At 50.7% G+C, this 20,442-nt stretch overlaps 1 protein-coding gene across 1 annotated transcript in view; it reads right to left on the bottom strand.

Annotated features, from left to right (window-relative positions):
- Pik3c2b (phosphatidylinositol-4-phosphate 3-kinase catalytic subunit type 2 beta) overlaps nucleotides 1-20,442 on the bottom strand; it is a 60,675-nt gene that overhangs the window by 10,058 nt on the left and 30,175 nt on the right. Inside the window, exons 9-23 of the mRNA XM_029475574.1 lie at nucleotides 19,284-19,430; nucleotides 18,494-18,527; nucleotides 16,925-17,120; nucleotides 15,685-15,807; nucleotides 11,790-11,957; nucleotides 11,163-11,274; nucleotides 9,692-9,834; nucleotides 8,391-8,579; nucleotides 6,682-6,775; nucleotides 6,479-6,573; nucleotides 5,891-6,071; nucleotides 4,942-5,049; nucleotides 4,262-4,354; nucleotides 2,747-2,876; nucleotides 1,689-1,825 (exon numbers count right to left, since the gene is read on the bottom strand). Of these exons, the coding sequence (XP_029331434.1) occupies nucleotides 1,689-1,825; nucleotides 2,747-2,876; nucleotides 4,262-4,354; nucleotides 4,942-5,049; nucleotides 5,891-6,071; nucleotides 6,479-6,573; nucleotides 6,682-6,775; nucleotides 8,391-8,579; nucleotides 9,692-9,834; nucleotides 11,163-11,274; nucleotides 11,790-11,957; nucleotides 15,685-15,807; nucleotides 16,925-17,120; nucleotides 18,494-18,527; nucleotides 19,284-19,430 (1,950 nt within the window). The remainder of the gene's footprint in view (nucleotides 1-1,688; nucleotides 1,826-2,746; nucleotides 2,877-4,261; nucleotides 4,355-4,941; nucleotides 5,050-5,890; nucleotides 6,072-6,478; nucleotides 6,574-6,681; nucleotides 6,776-8,390; nucleotides 8,580-9,691; nucleotides 9,835-11,162; nucleotides 11,275-11,789; nucleotides 11,958-15,684; nucleotides 15,808-16,924; nucleotides 17,121-18,493; nucleotides 18,528-19,283; nucleotides 19,431-20,442) is intronic.

The following is a 20,442-nucleotide window of genomic DNA, read 5'->3' as shown; positions in this document are numbered from 1 at the left end:
CACTTTGTAGACCAGGCTGGCCTCGAACTCAGAAATCCGCCTGCCTCTGCCTCCCGAGTGCTGGGATTAAAGGCGTGCGCCACCACGCCCGGCTGAAAGATCATTTCTTAAAAAGAAAAAAAAAAAATCTATGAATGAAAGGAAACCACTTGAATAGGAACATAGCCTATCCAATCCCAGCCCTGACTTACCATCTCTAGTAACCTGCCCGTCACAGGCATTCTTTATAGATAAAGTCTCTGGAAGGTCACAAAAATGCTGTATGAATGGCCGCCAGTAAGGACTACACTCTCTTCCCACCTCCCTGAGCCTCGATTCACGTACAGTCCTCCTCCTTACTGGAGGGTCTCACTAATACAATGTGGATTCTGTATACTCAATATAGTCAAGTTCTTTTCTTCTGCGCATTACCATAAGAAACCACTAGTACCGCGTCTCACTCTTGTAATCCCAGCATTCAGGAGGCTGAGGCTGGAGAAGCATGAATTCCAGGCCTGCTTGAGCTATGCGACAGAGCAAGGTCCCATCTCAAAAAACCAAAAGGGGGTTAAAAACTAAAAAAGTTAGCTTCCAGTTATGTGTGTGCTTGTTGGAGACACGTCCACATTTATTATGCCTTGCTAGGACACTGGCATGCAGTCATTACAATTCTGACACCTAGCACGGGGCTCGAGATGGGAAGCATTCGGCACCTGGAAAACACGTTAGTATAAATAGCATATGGGTCTAAAGGAGGGCACGCAGACTCAGTAGCAGTCCTCTCCAGAGGTACTATGTTGAGTGGTACAATATAGAAGGAACAGTTTTTAAGGCTGAGAAAAAAAGGAAATAGCTTTCTAGGCAAAGGGTACTATTGTATAAACACATGCCCGTATCCTCTACTCTTGAGCCTGGGCAAACAAGGGCATGAGGCTGGGGCAGGCCAGGCTGGGTTCAGGACTCATCTGGTGGAGCCTCTGAAGAGTCTAGAGCGAGTGTGACATGAATGGCCCTGGACTTGAAAAGTCCCCGAAAGCAGGCGGAGGAGCCATGAGGAAGCTGGTGGCTTTGGTTTGGGGGGGGACTACATTTACTGATAGGAAACACAGAAAGCAGGTCCCAGGAGGCAAGGGGAGACCAGAAGCTCAGCTTTGCTGTGGACTGACCATGGATCACAGCAGGCCACCAAGGCCCTACCACACCTGGAGGCTCACTTTCTTCCTGTAGCCCGGGCTAGCCAAGCCTCTTTCCTCTCATGTTAGTCTCACCAATAGCCACCACCTTGGCTTCTAGTTATGGCCTTGTACAATGGTCCCACTCCTTGGAGCAAGGGGCTGGATTAAAATGACAGCCAAAGTCTCTTGCTGCCATCTTGAATTCTCCTCAGCATCACTAAAACCCCCTGAGAGTTCGAGGGCAACTGGCCTGGATCCACAGTTAGGACAGACATATAGTCAAGCTCTCAAAAGCTGCCCCCTCCCCGGATAAGACCCGAGGAAAGTTTGTCTGACCAATATCAAAGAATAGTGTTAATTTACCATAGCCATCTGACCCACCTACACAAAGCATAGGTTCTCAAAGAGCACACCCTTCCCCCAGCCAAGCTGAGCTGGCTCATCTGTGCACATGCAGGTCCAGTGGTGGGAGCAGAGCCACATGTCACAGTCAGGCACACAGCCTCAGCTCTTGGGCTTCTGAGTCAATCTTACCTTTTCATATTCATCCTCCCCAGGGTTGTGTTTTTGTAGCCAGTCGGCCAGGGGACGGTCCTTGAAGGAGCCTGTCACCCCATGTTCCACCTGGATCTTGCGCAGTGTCTCTGCATTGGGTATCATCTCGACCATTCCTGAGAGAGAAGGGGTCTGGCTTAGGCTCCAGAACAGAGGGAAGAAGTCTACTACAGAACAGTGGGAAGGCTTCCCATGAGCTAAGTTCCAGGGCTTTGGACAAAGTCTGCTATTTATTAGGAGGGATACACCATGAGGGACAATGGGCAGAAGACCATGCCTACATCACATAGTCTAGACCCGCTTCATGCTTCCACAGTTCACAATGTTTCCTGTTCTCCCCCCACCCCAACCCTTTTGAATTTTACTATGGAACTCTTAAATATATACAGAGCCAAAACGAAGGTGGTATTGTTTTTGTTTTTTTAAATCAATGCTCATGTGACCGCCACTCAGCTTCAATAATCATGAGCACTTAGCGAATCTCATATCACCCTCCATTACCTAGCTAGCTTCCTATTTCTTGCTGCTCTAGCTGGAGTACCACAAAGCAAGACAGGGTCTCACTCTGTCACCTAAGCTGGCCTCGAACTTCTGATCCTGCACCTCAGCTGAGAACTGGGATCATATGCGTGTTGTCACCACCCTCTGCTCTGGACGTGCCATCTCGGGCATGAATACTTTTAAGTGTAACCAACAAGTACACAATACCATGTATGTGTCATATCAAAAAAGAAAAACAAAAAAAAAAAACAAAAAACAAAACCAACAGCAGTCCTTGAAGCCAGCCGATTTTCAAATTTCTTACAGCCATCTCAAAACTACAATTGGTTTGTTCGATCGAGATCCAAAGTCCACAGAGGTTGCTATGCCTCCGACTCTGTTTTGTTTTGCAACAGTCTCTCCCTTACTTTCTTTTTTCAAGTCACCCCCACATCTTCTCATGGAATAACCCTGCCCTTCTATTCTCCATTGTTTACGTTGGGAAACAGGCAGAAGGCAGAGAGGGAAGGGATGCCCTGCCCCAGCTCCCCACTGACCTTTTCCTCGACCAGTGGAGAAGCAGCGGAAAATGACCATGCGCATGTCCAGCCCCTCCTGCACCCAGATCTTGCTCATGATGCGAATCATCTGCAGGGTGAGCATGTCCTGACGAAGATCATCCCCACACTGGATAAGGAAGAGGAGCGATTAAAAGCCACTTCCACGCCCTCCCGCAGCCTCCCAGACCCCTCAGCACCCCAAACTCTGTGGCAGGGAGAAGCTGCCGTTCTCCAGCTTTGCACCACTCACCAGTTGACCGGGCCCACTCGAGGTCAAGGAACAAGAGAAGGGACACTGATCCCTGATGTTTGTCCCTTGTTGTGCGCACCCCCTCCAACATTCCTGTATCCCCATTATGGTTCCTTTTCTGCATGAAACTCCTCTGATCACTAACCCTGTTGGTCTGAGACATGGTCTCTCTGTGCAGCTCAGGCTGGTCTTAACCAGCAATCTTCCTGCCTTGGCCTGTGAGTGCTAAATTACAGGTATGGACCCTCATGTCTGGTTCACCAGACCTTTTAAAAACGAGAATGTTTATACTGGATCAGGAATTAGCTGTGGTACACAGCACATGTGCACTATAAGATCTGAGTCACAGAGTATATTTATTTTACTTTTTGAGTGCTAGAAATTGAACCAAGAGCTGGGTGAATGCTAAGCATATGTTCTGTTTTTGAGCCCCAGGTAGGTGCTGCCTGCCTGTCCCCCTATACTGTATACTCTGTGCTGCTGCCCCACTGTAGCATATACTCTGTCCTGCCTGCCCCCCTACACCATATACTCTGGCACTGCCATTTGCTTCTTTCCCACCACCATGGAGAAGTCAGTCAGAAGGAAGAACGTGAGGTTCATCTAGGCTAACCAGTACCTCATATACATTCTCCAGCACCCAGCCACATCCTCTACTAGAATATGGGCATCACCTTACCCATGGCATTGTGGGAGTAGCCCCACCTCCCAGAAAGTGCCTCCATATTCTGAGCTATGGATTGCCTCTCTTTCTCCTAATAGTGCTGGGGCCATGCAGAATTTATCAAAATCCCCCTTTACCTGCTAGTCTTTCCTACATTAAAAAGTAGCATAAGCGGACTGCAGATGTGGTTCAGAGGGAGAACTGTTGCCTACTGTGTTCAAGGCACCGAGCACAATCCCCACCAATGGGGATGGGGGTGGAGGAAGATGGAGGAGGAGGGGGAAGAGGAAGAGGAGGAAGGGAGGGAGGAGGAGAAGGAGGAAGAGGAGGAAGGGGAAGGAGAGGATAGGAATGGTCCAGGCCTTTCCTGCCAGTCCTGAGTATTCTCTTCTCTCCCTGTTTTCATCCCCACCAGGCATGAGTAAGTAAGGTATTGGTCTTGCTTCCTTTATTGAAACAGTGTCTCATTATCTTGCCCAGCTTGGCTTGGAAGTCATTGCATAGCCCAGGCTTGCCTCCTGGCAAATCCCTCTGCCTCAACCTAAGCACTGAGATTTCAGGCATGTGCCGCCAAGCCTGCTGAGTAAAGCACTCTCACCTTGAAGATGACTCTGATGTTCTCGCCCAGCGGATCCACATTTTGGAAGGCAAGCTTCAGGGGCACTGCGTTGGAATTGAAGTAGGAGCAGTCCTGTACGGCAGAGAGGGCAAGCGACCAATGTCAGCGTGTTCCACAGCCAGGAAGGCAAACCCCCTCTTCACGCTGAACCAGCACGCTGTCTGCCCTCTTGTTGCTGATGCACCTAGGATGTGTTCATTGAGTCTCCCAGATTTCCCAGGAACTCAAAGTCCCTTACCTCAATCCCCTCATCTTGGCTTAGGTGGTTAGAACCGGTGGCTCTACCATGTGATTGTCCACCCCTTCCCATCACTCTGTATGCAAATCTCATGTCCTACATGTTCATAACACTACTGTCTTTGAGTTGTGAGGATAGAATGCAACAACCAACAAAAAGACCCTCGCTGGACAGTGAGTCGAGGCATATGGCCACGAGCTGCCATCCTCGCCACCTTCCCCAGCTTCATCCTCAGCACCGGCAGGGAGACCGAGCCTCTGACCCAGTTCCTCTGCCCTGCACACAGTTACAGTTGTCAAGCCAAGCCCACGCATAGTTAAGCTGGGAAGAAGTCAAGTGTTTGCCCTCCTCTCCTAAGACAGGGTAAGGAGGCCCTCACCACCCTCAAGTCTTTGAAGTTCTACATCTAGGAGCGACTCACCCTGGGCACGATGCCCTTCACCAGGAGACTGGGACTGAGCGGCAGACGGCACGAACCATTGAGGGCAAAGAATTGCTTCACCTCCTCCAAGCCCATTCGAAGGATGCCCTTCAGAGGGAGTGGGGGAAAAGCAGGGGTGAGGTGAGAGGCCCTGAGGCTCCACTCAGAGCCAGGTGTCTCCCAGAGGAAGGTACCTAGTCCTGTGCCTAAGTAACAGGGACAACTTCTGAGAAACTCTTGGGAAGCACAATCACCCACTTGGGTCCCAGACTTGTTCAGTGCACAAAAGCACACCTGAGTGTCTCGAGAGGCAAGCATAAGAAGCAGGCATAGGGGGCTGGTGAGATGGCCCGACTGCTCTTCCAAAGGTCCTGAGTTCAAATCCCAGCAACCACATGGTGGCTCACAACCATCCATAACAAGATCTGACTCCCTCTTCTGGTGTGTCTGAAGACAGCTACAGTGTACTTACATATAATTTAAAAAAAAAAAAAAAGCAGTCATAGGATGGAGGGCAAGAATATCCCAAGGGGTTAAAATCTATCCTATCTGGGCTTTGCTTAGAAACGCTGACAACCCAGACGTACACATGGAAACCTCTCAAGTTTTAAATGTCAGAAATCAGAAGCACTGGTGGTATGGCACAGTGTCCCTTTCTGTGACACAGTTCCCCACAAAGAAGTGACTGAATCCTAGCCCACACCTGTTGAATGTGTCTATGCAATAGACAGCATATACAAGTATGTCTAACCTTTAAGGCTAAGTCAAAACCAAGCCAAACAAAGCACATTCATGAGCTGTGGCCAGCTTGGGGACTATCTGCTTAGGCCTGCAGGTCACAGCCACCTCTTTCTAGTTTCTATACGGGACGCTTTCAAGGTGTAAAACTCCTGGTTACACAAGCCTCAGTTAGAAACAGGGACAGGGAGAGCCAGCCTTGCCCACTCACCTGGCGTGCGGATGGGGTGGCCTCTCGGACCTGCTGGGCCAGTTTGGCCAGGGTGTTGACAAGCCAGCACTGGCGGTTAAACTCCTCCCTCAGTCCCTTGCCACAGCAGCACAGCAGGGCTGCTAGCAGGTATTGGTAGCGGATGCTGAACTGAGAGTCCTTGAGGCTATCCTTCAGTAACCTGCAAGGCAGAGCAGGAGGGGGTCAAGCTACTCACTACCCATGGCATGGAGCTAGGGAAGAAAGGGTCATATCCTACCTCAATTCAGAAAGCTCCCCCACGCTTCAGGGTAAAATATAGTTTGAATATCTACCCTGTCTTTGAGCTGAAGCCCCTCTGCAGCTCGCCTTACCTTTATACTTCTACCACGGGTAGGTAGGGAAGGGGGGAATCTAGATGACACTCCCAGAGTTATATGGAGGTGAATTGAGACCTGCCCTGAGGAAAGATACTAGACCAAGGCCACAGGGTAGATGAGCGACATCCTGGAGCCTGATCTCGTAGCTCCTCACTTAGCCTGCCACAGGGAAGAGAGTCTTGGCCTAAGAATGCTTGTCTACCTCCTTTCTTTCTTCCCATGGATTTACCAGAAGAAGTAGTGGGTCACTCTCAGGTCAGAGATGGCTCGCTTCAGGAGAAAGCGCACCAAGGGGCTATCCAGGTAGCACTCATACTTCAGGGCCTGTCCAGAAGAAAGCAAACACGAGGCTTTATTCACCACACTGACTAGTGTCCCAGGGGGCTTGGCTTCCGAGGTCAGATGTAACATGGGAGCTGTGCGGCCTCACACCTGGACTAGCTGGGGCAGGTAGTCCAGCAGCTCAGCATCTGAGAGGGAGCCGATCCACTGCACGGCCATCCGCCGCACCTCCTGGTCCGGGAAGCTGCAAAAGAGGTTAGAGCCTTGACAGTCCTCAGATGTGAGCCCACGAAACCTCATGCCTGGGTGTCAGAGGCACAGAGCAGGAAATGTCATTTCGCCCCCAAGATCTGCATCTCTCCTGGAGGGCAGTTCTTAGGGATGGTTCTTCCCCATGGACAGAGTCTCCCTGAGGCAGCCGGGAACAGGGTAATGACCTTTCTCACTCCTTGAACACTGAAGAGAAAATTGAAAAAAAAACAAAAACAAAAACAAAAAACCCAACAGCAAAGTGTTCCACTCCATCCCCAAAGCTCTTCCTAACTGTGTTAGGAATTCAAGGAGCCCTTGAGTGGGTGGAGCAGGTTTTCTGGGTAACATCCTCTAATACAAAGCCTGCCAGGCAAGCAATTGAGAACTGTGGGGTTTTATATAAGCCAATAGACAGCCCGGGAAATGACTTTCTCGGGGATTAGCAAAGATGTAGCCTCAAAAAGTCTCATCAGCAGGTACAATTTAATTACTGAGATGGCAAGAAATAGACCAGGAAGCCTAGGTACAATCTAGAAAAGACAGCTGAGGAGTCTCAGAGTAGGAGCCTTGTGACCCTAAGAACTCTTCAGGAGAAGGAAGAGGGATAAAGATTTGGGCTCTATAAAGGGAGAGCATTTGTTAAATCTTTGGATGAATGTGGGTATTCTTAATATGTAAATTTTGCCTAAAAAAAATAAGGAACCCTGAGTTCTATTAGTAATGTGCATGCTACTAGAGCATGGTGGTGTAAATCTCTAATTCCAGCACTCATGAGGCAGAGTCAGGCAGCTCTCTATGGGTTCAAGGTCAGGGCCAGTCTCGAGTTCCAGGCCAGGTAGGGCTACATATTGAGACTCTGTCTCAAAAACAAAATCATCTGGGTTTTTTGTTTGTTTGTTTGGTTGGTTGGTTTGTTTTGTTTCAAAGATTTGTTTATTTATTATATGTAAGTAAAACATATACTCATATTTATTTATATGTAAGTAAAACATATAGTCACTGACTAAACATATAGTAGCTGACTTCAGAAACCACAGAAGAAGGCATCAGATCTCATTACGGATGGTTGTGAACCACCATGTGGTTTCTGGGATTTGAACTCACAGCTTTTGGGAGAGCAGTCAGTGCTCTTTACTGCTGAGCCATCTCTCTAGCCCTGTTTTATTTCAAAATAGGGCTTCTCTGTGTAGCCCTGGCTGTCCTGAAACTTGCTCTGTAGACCAGGCTGACCTCAAACTCACAGAGATCCACCTGCCTCTAACTCCTGAGTGCTGGGATTAAAGGCTTGATCCACCACCGCCCAGTCAAAATTGTTTGTTTAACAAAAAGTTTCTACCGAAGTATGTACAACAGTTGAACTCTGTGTGGCGGGTGGATAGGCCAGCACTTGCACCTTGTGACATGTGCAGATGAAAAGCTAATGGTGAGCTCTATGTGACGTGCACCTGGGGATACAGACAGTGTTACAAGATTAGGGGGAAATGAGACAAAGGAAAAAGGGAGAGTAGGAAAGCCCAGTGCTGTCACATCTGCGACTCTGCTTTCCCTGAGCTGGCCTGTCAGTAATGGCAATGCTGGAGCCGGGACAAGAAAGAGCTACAACTCACGTGGCATGCAGGAGTCCCAGGGCATCCTGGTGGTTCATGTGAGTCCACTGTTGCAGGAGAGCATAGATGTCCGGCAGGCAAGCCCACTCCCAGCTGGGTGCACTGGCGAGCACCAGGGGGAGTGAGCTCACCTCAGTGTGGCAGTAATAGCGTTTCTCCCACAGCTGCTTCTTGTCGGCATCCGTGAGCCTACGTGAGAGCGAGTGGCAGAGTGAGCCAGGGTGCACAGAACTGCTGTTCTGAGGGAACTGACCCACTCGCTACCATTCAGCGGCTTCCCAACGTCACCACACATTATTACAGAAGGGGCTTGGTAACTTCTGGAGACTAGCTCCCACACCGATGCCAGATGAGTCAGAATGTCTACAGAACCTAAACATTTGGGGTTTTTTTGATTTTTTTTTTTTTAATGATCACAAATGATTGCAGGTTTGGAGAACAGGACCCACATCTCACCTCTGACCCAATCTCAGGGACATTTCTCAGACTGAGGTCAACAATACCAGACCAGGGGATGCCCCGATGGTACTACTTCCAAGTAGAGCCACTAGAGGGCAGTAGGCAACACCTGTCAGGGTTTGGTCAACTGTTGAGGCCTCTTGGGATCTCTCTTCGCTTTATAGGGTCTGTAGCTAATTGGGACTCGCCTGAGATCAGGTGTCTAATGGAAGACTAGAGCTGAGGGCTAATGAAATGAGGGGTGAGGAGAGGGCTGGGGGGCAGGGAGGTCTGCCTCGCTTGTTCCCTGACCCAGCATATGAACAGGGCTCTGCTGGGCCCAGAGAAGTGGCTAGGAAGATCGAGAGCCCTGACTCTCCTCACTCACCCCTCCCCTCTCCAGTCCTGGTAGACACAGCAGCTCCAAGGATGAGATCAGCCTCGTCTCCTTTGCTCCTGAGAGCTGCCAGCTTGCCAAGACACCTGATCCTTTTTGGAATGTGACAAGGCCAGAAAAATGCAAAAGGCCTTTGGTGTGGAGGAAGGGGCAGGAGGAGGTGAGAGCAGGGAAGAGAAAGCAGCAGCCAGCTGCCCCACCAGAACCAGGGGGTGTATCTGGGTTAGTGTCAGGTCAGTCACTAGTGTGGTACCGGACTTTCTGGGATCCTATCTCCTGACCTGCTCTATGCACTTTCCCTAGTGTCCACTAGAGAAAGTTCTGGAGGCTGCCACCATTGTCAAGTGGTCGCAATGATTCTTTAAGCACAAATGGTACAGCCTAGATGCTGGGAGGTAAGAGGTCAGGCAGACACAGACAGACAGCGGGAAGCCTGCGCTACATAGGGAGGTGTCCTGGGCCTCACCAGTATAGGGACTCCTTCTGCGTAATGTCTTTAAGTTTGCGCTGGTCCTCCTCCCGGAGACTGCCAAACTCATAGCGGGGGCTGAACTTGTCTCCAGGGGGGCTGGTGAACTTGATGTCAAAGGCCGAGCTGGGGAAGTCAATCTTGGGATAGGATCAGAGACACAGATGCAGCAGCAAGGAGGAAGGAGGCAGTGTGAGTGAAGGCACTTCCTGGGCCCCGGCTGCTCTCTCACAGGCTGCTGCTCCTGCCTCTAGCCTCCCCTTCCCTGAGGTAAAATAACCCTGATGTCTGTGGTGATCCCCAAAATCCCAGCTGTAACTTTCAGCAAAGACTGAAAGGCAACCATAAGAAGGCTAGTGTGGTGGGTCATGCCAATAATCCTAGTACTCGGAAAGACTGAGGCAGGAGCATTGCTGCAAATTTGAGGTCAGCCCAATCTACACAGTAAGTTCCAGGCCAGTCAGCAATCATAGAGAGGCCCTGTTTCAATCAAATCTTCCCCCACAAAAAAAAAAAAAAAAAAAAGGAAACATGGGCTGGGTTAACTCTCCGAGAGTTTGAGGCTAGTCTGGACTACAAAGCAACTTCCAAGACAGCCAGGACTGTTACATAGAGGAACCCTGTCTCAAAATAAATAAATAAATAAATAAATAAATAAACAATGGGAAGGTAGGGAAAGGCCGAGTTGAGATGCTTAAGGAAGACAGGAGAGGCCCCACTTCAAAACCCTGAATGGCACTGACAGGGCAAGCCACTGAGAGTAGCCAGGCTGAAGCTGGGGACCTCCTCCTGTGGTCACGGAGGCATCGTAGCCGGTCTGGATCTGGGAGCACACCGTGAGTGAAGGCTCTATTAACTCTAGGGCCTGTGATCATCTGCTCTAAGCCACCAAAACATCCATCCTCCTAAAGTGGGCATCAGAGCTGAACAATCCGGTTCTCCAAGGGGCTCTGCTCTCTCACTTAGCACCAGACCCGTACTGGGCAGAGCCAAAGGCAAAACCATCTGCTAATGGAGTTGTATTCTGGATCTTTCTTCTTCACTGTCTGTTGGTTTTGCTACCCCCTACTCCACACCACAGCATCTCATGGGCTGCAGAAATAGGAATCACAATCAGGATTGAGCCAGCTTCTCTCCCACCCTCCCTCCAAAGAGGATGTCCCCTGAGTGACTAGTGGGAACACTTTCCCTTGAGCCCTAAGAGAAGGGAGCGCCCAGCTGGATCTGGCCTAGAAACATGAGGCCTCAAAGCAAGGGGAGCCATGGGTGGAGAAGACCTCATACCTATCTTTAGAGGATGCTGTGAAATTGAGGGAGGGGAGGTGTCTTCGACTCATGCTCTCCCATTCACTGAGATGCTTGGCCACATCTCACCCCCCCCACCCCCCATGCCCAGAGTTCCTAGCCGGAGCTCAGTGGGAGCCTCGGAGCTGACTTTGGTGATTGAGGGATGTAGGCTGGGTCTCACCTGCAGGATAACACTGTCTGGCTGGTGGAAATTAGGCGCACTCCAGCGGGCACTGGAGTTTTCCTGTGTAGCTGGCCACAAGCCCAGAAGCTTTCGACCACAGGTCAAGACTCTAAGACAGAAGGAGGGTAAGATGAGCCGACAAGCCGTGCCTACACTGGGGGTTTCTCTCCTGCTCTCTTGTCCCCAAACCTTTTCTAGTTGAAGCTTCTCCCCCACTCCTGTCCCTTGGATTATCCCACAGGCCACAGGTCTCACTTCAAGCTCTAGGAGGGCTCCCATGGCAGAAAGCCTCTCCGAGCTCACCACTCAGATGACCCTTTGGCAGGGGTGTCTCCATGCCTGGGTAGATGACCTCTGAAGTCCTTCTGATACAGGACCCGGTGACTTGTTACAAGGACAGTGTTTTCCCATGCCCCTCCCCCACCTACTAGGTTACATCAATAGTCCGGGTCACCAGCTCTGTGCATTGACTTCTCTACGGGGATGGGGGCCTCTGGGCTTCACAGTGAGCGCCATGTGGCCAACCCTTCTCAGGGAGTACCGAGTATAACTACCAGGCTTTATCTTCATTCCCCCTTGCTCCCTTGCAAGGCCAGAAGCTGTTCCCCTGGCGCTCACACGTACTGCCTGAAGTTGAAGAGAGGGGTAGTGACCCAACCCAGAGCTTCAGGCACCCGCTTCTGCTTATTTGCTTCCGAGGAGCCCCCAGGAGGGGGAACGGGCAGGGCATAGAGTGTGGCACACAGCAGAGTCTCCCGAGGTAGCCTGTTCACCTGCACTGGAAAGCAGATCCTAGGAAACAAGGGACCAAAGTCAACAGCCTTCGGGGGCTGGGGGCAGGGGGCGTAAAGTACAAGCAGAGAAGCAGCCTTCCACTCGGGTGTCACATATGTCCCTAGGCATGCCTCTCAAAGGACCAGGACAAGTCTCAAGAGCCTCCCTAGGAAGAAGCACCAGGCTCTCTGTCCCCCCTTTCCTAGCCCCAGGGACCCCCCAAAACAGGTGCAGAGTCATAGGAAAAAAAGAGAAGGAGCTTTTCAGAGTTCCCGAAGAGTGAGAAAGGAAACGGGCAAGGCCAAGACACGCATAAGCAGTGAGCGCTCAAGGCCAGATGTTCTTCATGGTCCACCCTGACTGGACTACACCCAGCCACACCCTCTGAGTTCAGGGTAAGGAGATTTGGGTGTGGGGAGGTGGAGAGAGCAGAGGGACTGGGGAAAAAGAGAGCCAGGCCCACCCTGTTACCTTTCCGGGAAGCTGTCCCTGGGCCAAAGTCCACACTGCCACACCCTCCTGGCTAGCCCAAGGCCTGGCTGCTTCTACACCCAAAGGGCACAGAGGCAGGGCCGCCACCCCCAAGGTCAGAGGTCACAGATAAGGCAGCCTCCCTCTTCACTGCCCCTCACTCCTGGGGGAAGTCTCCACTCAAAGAAGGCACTCAGCAGCCGCAGACTGGCACAATCCTGCTCTGCCCCAGCTGCTTCTACCCTAGGGGCCCCACAGCTATAATTAGGGCCCCTTCAGCAGCCAGGGGATATGCCAGGCTGGGTCTGGCCGGAGGTGACAGAGCACGGCTGCTGGGCCTATTTTGAGAGCAAGCTGATCCCATGTCTGTCCTACTACAGTAGGAGGGAGAAGCAGCTGACCCCACAGCCAGGGAGACGAAGTTAGTCTAGTCATCCAACAAGAAGAAGAGCTGACTCGTGGTATGGCCGTAATCCCAGCTCTCGGGAGGCTGAGGCAGGAGGACTGCTGGGATTTCAAGGTCAATTTAAGTCGGCATGAGTATGAGACCCTGCCTTGGGAAGGAGAGGAAGGAAGGAAGGAAGGAAGGAAGGAAGGAAGGAAGGAAGGAAGGAAGGAAGGAAGGAAGGGGCAAACTGCCTAACTGAAACCATAATACAGAGAAGCAGGCAAGGCCTCCCCTTTCTCAGGTCTCAGTGTATCTGGGATTCCAATATGACCTTCCTAACCCTATGCCTCGGCTTGGTCAAGGGAACCACTTCTTCTCCTGAAGAGCTGAGTATTCTGACCTAAGACATCCTCCTCTTGGTGAGCCATTCTCCAACACTATAGCACTGGGACTACTGGGGATGTGAGATGTGCTGGGTGGGGCTCCTGCTTAGCCACTCACAATCTTGGGCATCTGAACTGACAGCTCGGCCCTTGGCACGCTCACCAGGAGAAGAGCGGCCTATATAGTTTGGGTTCTTTCTGCTGTGCGATATTAGTTATTACTCTGGACCTGGCTGATGTGACATAGATAGCATTTTCACACAAATATCCCCCTGGGCATTAGTCACTGCCAGCCACCTGCAACAGAGAAACAGGAACTGAGAAGGTCAGAGCTTAGATGATGAGGACAGAGAAGGAGAGCGCATTTGTTTACCAAGCAGTAGATGGTGGGCCAGGTTTGGTCTCTTTCCCTTTCTCAGTCTATCGCTCCCTCTCTCTGTCTCTCTTGTCTTATCTCATTATTTCACTTAGGCTGGTCTTGAACTTGTAACAATCCTCTGGCTTTAGTGTTTTAAGTGCTGGATTACAGGTGTGGCACCCCGTGCTCAGCTATCTAAGTACTTTCCTATTTATTGGTTTGTTTCATCTTTGCGCTTCTCATGAATCTAGGCAAACTCTCTACCACTGAGCAAGTTGTTTTCTAACAACTATGCCAAATCTTGTAGAGCACTCCTAGAACTGCCTCCATTCCAGGCTGTCTGTCTCCGGTACCATCTACTGAGGATGGCTGGCTCAAAGTTGAGTCCAGACCTTTAGCACATCATGCCTTTTCCCACATGCCTTGGCCTTCATTAAGAAGGACTAAGAGGCTTGTGTGGCGGTGCAGGCCTTTAATCTCAGCACATGGGAGGCAGAGGCAGGTGGATCTCTGTGAATTCACGGCCAGCTTAGTCTACAGAGTGATTTCCAGGACATCCAAGGCTACATAGAGAAACCACCTCCCACAGGGCCTGGCCCTTCGTAACAAGGTAGAGATCTCAACCCTAGCATGGAAGGACACCCACGTGGGAGGCTGGGCTGTGTCCATACCTCATACTCTGTCAGGGACCAGGTCCAGTGCTTAGTGAGGATAAAAGTCTCAATGGAGACTCTTGACCTTGGTATTCCACTGAACCCAGGTCTCACTACATCGTCCAATCTGCCCTCAGGTTCACAGCCGTTCTGCCCCAGTTTCCTGAATGCTGGTATCACAGGCCTCGCTTGCTTCTCAGGAGCCCCTTCATGCCATTACCTTGTCTGCAGGGGGTCAGGGCGTTCTACTGTTTGTTAGCGAAAGCTGTACTTCATTACTGCTCTAAGAATGACCTAAGTGTGAAGACAGGCTATGCCTTCCCTCTAGTACCTTTATAAAACAATCTACCCAGACCCTTCAACTACTTATTTGAGAATCCTCCATCTCCCCATGGACATTCTTCTGTCCCTGCCACCTGCATTCCACACACTTACGCTGCATTTGCTGCTCTGTAAAGGAGGACTCAGACATGGTAGCCTGGAGAAGTGAAGCTTGGGGGTGGGGAGGCACAGCAAGCAAGGAGCTTTCTGGCTGTCGGGAGGGTAAATAAGGTCCAGCACAGACAAGCACTGGGGGGACAAACCTGCAATCCCACCCTTGCAGTCCCCTCACCCCTCATTTCTCTCCTTCCTGAGATCACATTATTGCTAATAAATGGTACTTCATGCCATCTTGTGATGGTGGTTACTGAATTCATAACCTGCCTCAAGGCTAAACAGGTGCTCTCAAGTCTCAGTTTGAGAGGCTGAGGCCCCGACAAGCTAGAGAGAGCATGGGATCACCAAGAGAGCCAGAAACAGAGCCTTATTCCTTGGCTCCACGCCCGTGCTTCCTCTCCTAGACAACCATCCCTGCTTTATCCATAATGGACAACCCAAGAGCCACCCCCACCACCCCCCATCCTTTTTGTAGGCATTGAGATGGGATCTCCTGATAGGCCTAGAACTTGCTATGTAGCCCAGGGTGGCCTCAAAACTATGGCCATCTGCCTCTGCCCCACTGAGTGCCGAGATTCTAGATTTGGTTTAATGCTGTTCTAGGGCTGGAATCCAGTGCCTTGCATATGCCAGTCAAGCACTCCAAGTTGTATCTTAGCCCCTTCTAAGAGAGTGGTGAGAGAAAGGGAAGTAATAAAAAAAAAATCTGAAGACCAGTTCAATGCTTTAAGAGAGGCAAGAGAAAAACAAGAAAGGTATTTTTAAAAACAGCAAGTAATATTTACATGACCCATTATAGAGTATAAAGGAGTTTTATGGGTACTTCCGGTTGGGTGTTCCTAATAACTTGAAAGGTAGAGATGACATGTTTGTCCCCAGGTAAGAGTCAGGAAATGACTCGGGAAGCTGGAGGATCTATCTGGATAAGGAGAGCTATGGAACCTGATTTAACCCAGGCTTGTGCTCAGTGCCAGGTCTGACTGTCTACTGCTCCAGGGCATCCCTGAGGGAAGCAGGTTAGCTGCAGCCATCCTGGAGCTGAGAGTGGCCTTACTGCTGGTCCCAGACGATGAGGTGGAACAGGTACTTGGAGAAGTGAGCCCGCCGGGTCTGCAGGGGGCTGCAAAGTTCCTTGCCACCGTGGCTGAGGGAGCAGGAGAGGTAGAAATCTTCATAGCTGCAAAGCAAGCAGAGCGGTCAGTATACCTTGCCCTTCACACCAGCCACACCAGCCTCAGCCGCCCTGACGACAACTTCTATTTCCTCTGGTAGACTTCTCTTCATCTCTGGAGGATGCAGCATGGGGTCAGGGTGAGGACGACCACGCCAGGCTTAAGGAACAGCAACCTGATCAGGACCCCTAGACCCCCAGAGTTTTAGGCACATGCTGAGTACAGGAGGTTTGGTTTTTTGGTTGGTTGGTTGGTTGGTTGGTTTTTTTTTTTTTTTTTTTTTTTTTTTTTCTTCGTCATTTCATGGGAATGGCTGTCTAGCCTCTTCCTTATAGTCAGCCACTGGTGTGTGTGTGTGTGTGTGTGTGTGTGTGTGTGTGTGTGTGTGTGTGCAGGCAAGGAGGGTGGGGGAGGAAAGCGACATATGCTACCATGAATACCAGCACATGGGGGTCCCTGTGGCTCATGACAGGTGCCTGACAGAAGAGGTCAGAGAAGGCCCCTGTTTCCCAGGCTGCCTCCTTTGTTCTGTGCCAATCGCCCAGAGGAATACATTAAGTGAGAAACAAAGAAAGAAGGGGAAGGGGAGGAGAGGGGGGAGGGGTTGGTAAGGGTGGGATGGGGCCAAATGCCTATTCCCCCAGGCCCCAGGACTCTGGGGACCCAGAAGAAGAGCTGAGGACTACCAAATGGATGTCCTCCTCCACCCACCCCGCAGGGGAACCCCAGACAAAGGGTCACCCCCTCCCCGCCACCCTCATTGTGCATCTGCAGGGGAGTGCAGCCATTGGTGTGGGCCACACTCTATCTGGGAACTGGCCATCTGTCGCTTGTCTCCCTCAGCTGGCTTTGGATCTGGAGGGGGCAGAGAGGCCGAGGCAGCCAGGGCTGGGGGACTGGCGGGTACTTATCTATCTCCTAGGGGACTTTCTCTCTCTGAGATGGATACAGACTAAGGTCCCCTCCAGGTACTAGGCTCATCACCTTAGTCCTGTGGCACCAGAATGCCACATAATAACCATCCTAACATAGAGGGCCACAGTTAGAAGAGAAGAAGCCACCAGGCAGCGGAGCTCCCCCGACCTCCCAGGCTTCCCAGCCCTAGCCCTTGCCCTGACTCACCTGGTAGCCCAGATGATGGGAATACGGTGAGTGCCATAGACAGTGAAGGCCAGGGCCCCAGGGAAGTGGCAGGCCTCTTGAACCAAATCATGCTTTCGGCTCCCAGGCACCGCAGTCTGGAAGTCTGCGTTGAATGTGCTGCAGTACAGCTCCACCAAGTCCAAGATGGCCGCTGTCAAGGCTTCTACCACCTTCTCTGTGAAGCGGGGAGGTCAGAAAGGAATCTCATTAGGACTCAATAGGGGCCATTCGGTTGCCATGACACTAGCAGTATGGGACAGCTTGGGACAGGGATCAGCCAATTTCTAATAGCTGTGACAAAGCTTACCCATGTGTGGAGAGATGGGAAAGATATGGGAGCGTGCATTAAGCTCATCAAGAGATGCCCAGCTTTAAATGCAGGCCTTATCCAGACACTCAGCATCATTTCGTGCTACAACGTTGTTATTTTTTAAATAGTCATTTTCTAGGGAGACAGCTCAGCGGTTAAGAACACTTAGCTGCTCTTCCAGAGGACTCAGGTTTGGTTCCCAGCACCCACATGGCAGCTCACAACTCGTAACTCCAGTTCCAGGGGCAGGGGTTCAACATCCTCTTCTGATTTTTGTGGGTATCAGGCACGCATGTGCCACGCAGACTTATATATAGGCAAAATACCCATACACATAAAATAAAAACAAATCTTTTTTTAAACAAAGACTTTTCTTGACAAAAACAAACAAACAAACCAAACAAACAGTGCTTGGTGAGCTTGCACATCTCTAGTACCATGCACATGTGGACATACAGACACAGACAGACACACACACATACGGGGGAGGGGGGGAGAGAGAGGGAGAGAGAGAGAGAGAGAAAAGCGCTAGAAGAAAGGCTGTTAGTTCCTAGAAGACTTTAGAGGACAATTTACTCATCTGTGAAGTCCAAAGATGGATTCATTTTTTAAGAAAGCCAGTGACGGGGCTGGAGAGATAGCTCAGTGGTTAAGATCACCGGCTGTTCTTCCAAAGGACCCAGGTTCAATTCCTAGCACCCACATGGAATCTCTCAACTGCCACCAGGATCCAACATCCCCACATAGATAGGAATACAAGCAGACAAAACAACAATGCACATACAAAAAAAAAAATTTGAAAGAAAAGAAGAAAAGAAAAACTGGAGACACAGGCTGTAGGACGGGGATCTGTTCAAGATTTGATGTGAAGACTGCTAGGGAGAATCCTTCCTCCCATCTCCCAAGGCTCAGTCTTAATTGGAAGTGCAAGGGGTTGTGACTGCCAAGAAAAAAATCACAGCCTAGCAGGGTGAGCTTCTCCATCTGGATTGACAGACAAACTCATCCCTGCCCACGCCCCTACCCCAGCTCACCGCTCTCTCCCAGTAACACCATAAGCCCGATTAGCAAGAATAATGAGAAAAAGATCTGTGGAAAGAAATATGGGCTCCAGCTGTGTCCACACCTCATATGGAAACACACACACACACACACACACACACACACAGCCAAGAAGGAAGAAGAATGTAGGCTGAGCTGACAGCTGGCAGGTTCCAGCCTCTCTGCAGCATCCTTACCTCGGTTTTCCCTCACACTCAACACGCTGGGATCCTGTTGGGGGAAGGAAGAACGAGGGTCAGACAGAGCCTGGGTCCATTTTTATTGCCAGTTGGTAGGGCTTTTCACAGCTGTGCTCATCTGGGCCCGGCAGGGCTGAAATGTGAGGAGCAGAGATTCCCCAGAGAGGGAGGGAGTGATGGTGTGTTCCAGAACCACAGGGTGGATGGAGTAAGCAGATAAAAAGTCATGCTCCCCCTAAGGAAAGAGCCCCGCAAGGCTGGGGAGATCTGTAGTGCTAGCTCGCCTGCCCTTACTGCACACAGGTCCACTGAATCCCTGGCTCTGGGGATCCCCTTCCCTCCTTGGTTTTGCACCCTCCTAGATAAGCAAACTCTCAGGCAAAGCCTTTCTAGCCTTGGCTCATGTGGTTATTCCCGTGAGGCTGAAGCTAGCCCAACCTCTATGCTCAAGAGGAGGGACAGGCCTGGCACCCATTTCCCAGGAGCTCTTTTGTCTGAACTGCTCACACATGAATGACAGAAGTGGAGAACCTTTCATCTATTTTTTTTTTTTTTTTTTTTTTTATTTCTCTCGAGACAGGGTCTCAGTGTGTAGCCCAAGCTGTCCTGGAACTTGCTACGGAAATCAGCCTGGCTTAACAGAGATCAGCTGCCTCTGCCTCCCAAATTCTAGCTGCTTAAGAGAGCCTTTTTAGTAAAGTGGCCACCAGGTAACGTGACAAGCCACAGCCCAGTTACCCAAGAACGCCACTGTCCCTTCCTCACGCTAACACCTGAGACTCCGTACCTTCTGGATTTTTGGCTGCATGCGCGAGGGGCAGGGAGGCAGCTGGTTGAGAGCGCTCGTGATCTCGGGAGTCTCCACAGCAGCCAGAGCATTGCAAATGGCCTTGACAGACTGGACCACCCTGTCAGCCTTCAGTGGGAAATCCCCCTGTGGGAGGCCATACAGTAAGGCAAGTGATTCAGCTCTCTGCCTCCCCACCAGCCCAGGTCTCAAGACTGTGCTAATGACTCTAAGGAGGAATTGCAGGAACCACGCTTTATTTGCTCTGAGTGGGCCACAGGCACACTCCCCAGTCTGTCGGCCACAGCCCGGAACCTTTTATTCCCAGTCTGCAGTGAAGTTTATCTCTGTGTATACACAGGTCTCCGCCAGAGGCCTAAAGTGTTAGGCAATCAATTGGCAGGAAACAGCAACGAGGCGAGAGAAACACAGTGAGGCCCCCACTTGCTTGTCCAGACTTCTCATAACTCACTATAGAATGTCCAGGCCGAGCCGTCGGGGCCACAGACATGCTGCACTCCCCCATGCCCTCCACACTTTGGCTCCTGGTGCTTTCTCATCAGAAACCTCTTCCTCTGACTGTGACTACTTGTGACAATTCAGATTAGGGATGAGGACACCTACTCCTTCACAAGCCCTCCCCCCTCCCAACCCCCGTGGCCATCCTCTTGTATCTAATAAATAGCTTTTGATGAACACTCCGTTTCCCTGACCGCACAAGCTCCCTGAGGCTAAAGCAGTCTTGGGCTGTGCACCTACCTCGCTCGCCTCTACCCAGCCTCCAAACTAGCACAGAACACTGTAAAGTGGTCAGTGCCCACGCTGTTGTAGAAGCTACTACAAAACAGGTTCTAGTAGTGTGTGAAAGGTGAACGAGACACACCGCCCCAGAGGAAAGAAGCTATAACTGAAAATTGATCTGAGGAGGACGGGGATGGTTATTTTGCTTGTTTTTTTGTTTGTTTGGTTTGGTTTGGTTTGGTTTTATTTGAGACAGGGTCTCACTATATAGCTCTCGCTAGCCTAGAACTCAATGGGTAGACCTTGAACTCAGAGAGGTCTTGCCTGCTTCTGCCTCCCAAGTATTGAGATTAAAGTTGCGCGCAACCTTGCCTGCCCAGGGTTTTGAATTTTGAAGACTACTTTCTTTTTTTTTTTT

The sequence above is a fragment of the Mus caroli genome, chromosome 1 (genome assembly GCF_900094665.2).
Source record: "Mus caroli chromosome 1, CAROLI_EIJ_v1.1, whole genome shotgun sequence".
NCBI lineage: Eukaryota > Metazoa > Chordata > Mammalia > Rodentia > Muridae > Mus > Mus caroli.
Note: the sequence above shows the minus strand (reverse complement) of the source record. Positions and strands in the feature narration are given on the sequence as shown.